This window comes from Carlito syrichta, unplaced genomic scaffold, assembly GCF_000164805.1.
Source record: "Carlito syrichta isolate Samal-C Ts95f unplaced genomic scaffold, Tarsius_syrichta-2.0.1 Scaffold126430, whole genome shotgun sequence".
NCBI classification, from domain to species: domain Eukaryota; kingdom Metazoa; phylum Chordata; class Mammalia; order Primates; family Tarsiidae; genus Carlito; species Carlito syrichta.
Window position 1 is genome coordinate 7,590 of NW_007070526.1, and position 5,085 is coordinate 12,674.

General features: G+C 61.9%; 1 protein-coding gene across 1 annotated transcript in view; it reads left to right on the top strand.

The window, feature by feature from the left end:
* Positions 1–2,332, top strand: part of TSPAN17 (tetraspanin 17) — a 9,915-nt gene extending 7,583 nt beyond the window's left edge. Inside the window, exons 7-9 of the mRNA XM_008048610.1 lie at positions 475–522; positions 1,341–1,457; positions 1,523–2,332. Coding sequence (XP_008046801.1) covers positions 475–522; positions 1,341–1,457; positions 1,523–1,588 — 231 coding nt within the window. The 3' untranslated portion in view covers positions 1,589–2,332. The remainder of the gene's footprint in view (positions 1–474; positions 523–1,340; positions 1,458–1,522) is intronic.
* Positions 2,333–5,085: the final 2,753 nt, after the last annotated feature.

Consider the following 5,085-nt stretch of genomic DNA (forward strand, 5'->3'; position numbering starts at 1 on the left):
CCCCAGGCCACGCGGCTCCCTGCTCCTGGCGGGCCGGGGGTTGGCGGGCAGCCCGTGTCGCCCTCCACCTGGGCGTCCGTGCTGGAGACCGCCCAGGCCGCCGCCAGCCACCACCCCCTTGGGCCGCTGTGCCGGGCAGCAGGGCGACGGAGGGCCCCGACCCCTGTTGGAGTTTTCAGGGCAGGTGTCTCTGACGTTGCTTAGTCACGGTCCAGCCAGGACACCGAGGACCAGGTTTCTTCCAATCTTATAAACGCGAGCAGGCAGGACTCCGGCCAGGGAGGCCGGGCCGCACTGGCGTGTGCGGCCTCCAGCCCTGGCATCGGGGAAAGAGGCTGGTGGGCCTCGGAGCCTCGCTGAAGAGTGGCGGATGTGGAGAGCCCGTGGTTCCTTCTGCGTCCCCCGGGAGGAAAACCCCCCGCAGTGCCCAGGGACACTCCTCACCGAGTCACTGAGTGGCCCGTTTCCCCTCAGGAAGATGTCCTCAACACCCAGTGCGGCTACGACGTCCGGCTCAAGCTGGTGAGGGCACGGCACTGGGGAGGCTGGACGGGAACAGCCTCCCGCGAGCTCGCTGTGGCGCCTCGGGGATTCTGTGGGGGAGAGCCGGGTTGCGGGAACACCCTGAGGCCCAGGGCTTGGACGGGGAGAGGATCGGGGGGCACTTGTGGCTGTGGCCACTCCCACTCTCTCGAGCCCCTGCTGGGTGCCTGGCATTGCCCCGACCCCGGGATTGCATGCTGATGAGACCGACAGAGCCTCTGCTCTGGAGGGGTGCAGGGAGACAGATCTCCTAGATAAAGAAGTCTGTTGACCAGGCGTGGTGGTTCACACCTGTGATCCCAGCATTTTGGGAGGCTGAGGTGGGAAGATCGCTTGAGTTCAGGAGTTTGAAACCAGCCTGGGCAACATAGCAAGAACTTGTCTCTACAAAAAAAATAAATAAATAAAATTAGCCAGGCATGGTGGCACCTGTAGTCCCAGCTACCTGGGATGCTGAGGTGGGAAGAGCGCTTGAGCCTGGGAGGTCGAGGCTGGACCCTGATGGTGCCGCTGCACTCCAACCTGGTGACAGGAGACCCTGACAAAAATATGTATGTGAACAGTTATGTGACAGTTTCAGCTGGGAGCTTGGAAGAAATTGAGGTCGGTAGCGAGGCAGGGGCTGGGCGGCCAGGGAAGGCCTCTCGGAGGAAGGGGCGTCCGTGCTGAGGCCCCGTGAGAAGGAGCCGCCGTGCCAAGGCCCTGCGGTAGAGCTCCAGGGAGCTGGCTGGCAGGTGTAGGCTGGGCCGGGGGGGCGGCTGCGGGGGCGGGGTCCAGCCATGCCCGTGTGTCCCCAGGAGCTGGAGCAGCAGGGCTTCATCCACACCAAGGGCTGCGTGGGCCAGTTTGAGAAGTGGCTGCAGGACAACCTGATCGTGGTGGCCAGCGTCTTCGTGGGCATCGCCTTCCTGCAGGTACCGCGGGGCCCGTGAGCCGCCCCACCCCCGCTGGGTCGCGCCTCATGCCCCCTGTCTTGCAGATCTTCGGCATCTGCCTGGCCCAGAATCTCGTGAGCGACATCAAGGCCGTGAAGGCCAACTGGTGAGGCCGCGGCCACATGCCCGTCCTCCCAGACCTCTGGCGGGCCCCCGGATCCTCCTCCCAGGCTCCGGATGGACAAGGCTGCGGGAGGCATTTCTGCTTGGACCTGAGCCTGCGTGGGCTGGGCCTGTGCTCGGGGCTCAGGCTGGGCTGCTTGTCCTGGAGCTGCTGTGTGTGCGCGTGCGTGTGGAAGGGGTGTGCATGGAGGGGGCTGTGCATCGAGGGGTGAACATGGAGGGGACTGTGTGTACATGGAAGGGTGTGTAACTGTTGAGGGCTGTGTGTGGAGGGGTGTGGTGGAGGGGCTGTGCTGGAAGGGGCATCTGGGGGGTGCATGGGGTACGCATGGAGGAGTGTGTGCGCCCACACACACGCACGTGCACCCAGGGGAGCCCCGTCTCGGCTGTGAGGGGCTGTGATGGGTGGTGGGCTCTCCAGGAGCCTAGAAGGGCGCAGCTGAGAGGGGCAGGCAGACGGGGCCCTGTGGGGGCTGCCCGCGTGCTCTGCCGCACGCCAGGTCCACCTTCTGTGCCTGGCTGTGTGGGGCGGGCGGACTTCGGGGCCTGCTGTCACCGGGACCACCTCATAGCGCCCTTTGCACTAGCTACGACCTTGACCTACCACAAGCCCTTCTCAGCCTCAGCGCCCTAGACTCTGAAATGGGCCCCTGAGTTTTCTCTCCTGCTTGCCTCTCAGAGCAGAGACGATGGCTGGACACTGCTGAAATAAACACAACTTTGAAAACCACTCTCCTGCGCCCACCTTCTCGGAGGTTTGGTCCTCTGCGGGTCCTCATCAGAAGTCTCGGTGGGGGTCTCGGCCTGGCCCCACCCGGCCGGCGTGTTTTCGTTGGCCCGAGTAGTGCGTCTGCTGGAGCTAATGCCGGAGAGCCGGCGTGTTCCGCGTAGAGGCCCAGATTCACAGCTCCTGGGAGAATGGCCGTGGCCACATGGGCCCCTGAGGACACGGGCTGCTGTCGTGGAGAGTCTCCGTTGTCCCGGTCTCACTCACATGCCCCGCTAGGCCCCTGCAGGCCGGATCTGGCCTCTCTCGCCTCCAGGATGGAGGGCAGGGAGGTCAGCCCCCGCCCCGGGAAGATCCAGCCCTGCGGGGGCCTGAGGCGGGGGCCAGCGCGCCCAGGAGAGTGCCGAGGGGCAGGATGGGGGTGGGGAAGACTTGGCAAAGGAAGTAGCCGGAAGCCGGGCATTGAGGGCTGAGGGAGTGGGTCTGGGCGGGGGGCTCTCGATGCCACCTGGGAATCGAGGCCAATGTCTTCCCCGTGGCTGCAGGGCTGCCTTCTGGCCACCAGAGGGCGCACCACGGCGTCCCCTGGGTCCACTGCTTTCCACCTGCAGCCTCTCCGGAGCCGGCACCTGGGTGCCCACGGGCTCAGAACTGGGAAACTTCTGCAGGCCAAACGGGCTCAGGCCTGGGGCGCCCAGCTGCTAGCCGCAGCTCTGCCTCTTACCAGCTACACAAAGGGGGCCCTGCTGCCCCCTCCTGGGCTGTGGGTGAAAGGAGGGGCTGGCCCAGGCCAGAGGTCTCCAACCCCGGGGCCACGCGGGCTGTGTATGTGGAGGAAGCCGACCTCAGAGCCGGGAGGCCTGCTTCCCTTTGTCCCACTGTTGCTGGAGACAGAAGGATGTTGCTTTGTGATGAGAGAACGTTGGCACAGCCTAGTTGGTAACGACCACTGGCCTTGAGAGCAGTGGGGTGTGGTGGGGACTGGCACAGCACAGACCCCTTCGGGTGAGGGACTGCTGTGTCCCAGCTGGAGCCCATTGCTGCAATGTGGGATTGCAGGTCAGTGTCAGAAATCTGGAGAAAACACAGAGACAGGTTTTTATGGGAAATATCTTGATTTTGAAGTTGTTAGCAACGCAACACATTCGACAATGAAATCTGCAAGCCGAGCAGAAGGTGTGGGCCCAGCTTTGACCCTGGTGCCACTATAGGTCCCTCTGGGACAGTTGCCCACTGGTCCTGGTTGCTGTGCTGCTCAGGGATACTGGGCGCGGCGTCGGGTGGGCAGGGAGTGGGAGGAGGCCACATTGTGCTCCTGGCACAGGCTGGGGGGGCCCGGGGCCCGGCAGGCGCACCATGGTGGCTTATACTCTCTGCAGTAAACTCAGCTCCTGACGGCGAGCGTGTCTTGCATTTTTTGCTTTCAACAATTTTTACCTTCACTTTCTCCCTCAACCACAACACCCTCGCGAGGTGGCGTCTTTCCTGAGGGGGAAGCCAGCTCGGAGAAAGGAGGGAGGTTGCCCGGAGTGCACAGCGGATGGAGGCCCCCGAGTGGTGACCCTCCTGCTGGAGTTTTGTACCACACCTGTCCTGCCTTCCTGGTGCATCCGGGTGGGACCCGTCCTCAGAGTGTACAGATGACATTCACTCCCCATGTGAGTGGAGAGTTCGCTTGGGGTGGAGACACGGGAGGGGCACTGTCTGCCCTTGAGCTACTTTCTCATAGGGAGGACCCAGGAGAGAATTAGACCCGCATTTATGTAAATAACGTGCTGTGAATAGCAGCAGCTGCCAGGAAGGGGGGTAGGAGAAGCACCGTCAAAGGGACACTCGCAGGGAGCAGTGTTCTAGGTCTGGGCATGAGCTTTCATAGAGGCACAGAAGCCAAGGTCATCCATTCACCCACCCATCCGTCCACTCACCTACTCCCCATCCATCCATCCATCCATCCACTCATCCACCAGTGAGTGCATCTATCCATCTAACAGTCTATCCATTAACCAGTCCACCCACCCACCCATCCATCCATCCACCCGCTGATCCATCCATCCATCCCTCCATCCCTTCACCCACCCACCCACATATCCATTCATCTCACCCATCCACCCACCCACCCATGCATCCATCCAACCACTCCCCTACTCACCCATTCATTCATCCACTACTCATCCATCCATCCATCCACCCACCCACCCATCCACTCACCATCCATCCACCAACACATCCATACATCCATCCATCCATCCACTCACCCGCCCACCCACTCATGCTTCCAGCCACCCAGCCACCCACCCATTCGCTCATCTACTCATCCATCCATCCATCATCCATCCAACCACCTACTCACCCACCCACCCATCCGTACATACACTCATCTACTCACCCCTCGGTTGATCCACCCATCCATCCATCCACCCACCGATCATCCATCTACTCACCCATCCATCCATCCACCTACTCATCCTTCTATCTATCCATCCATCATTCACCCACCCACCTTCTCGCCTTCCATCCGTTCATTCAACCACCTCCCCCCTCATCCATCCATCCATCCACCCACTCACTCATCCATCCATCCTTCCACCCAGCATCCACCCACCCACCTACTCACCCTTCCATCTATCCAACAACCCTCCCTACCCATCCACCCGTCAACTCATCTACTTACCCATTGATCCAACCACCCACCTACTCATCCACTCACCCATCCATCCATCCATTCACTCTCCCACCCATCCATCCACCCACCTACTC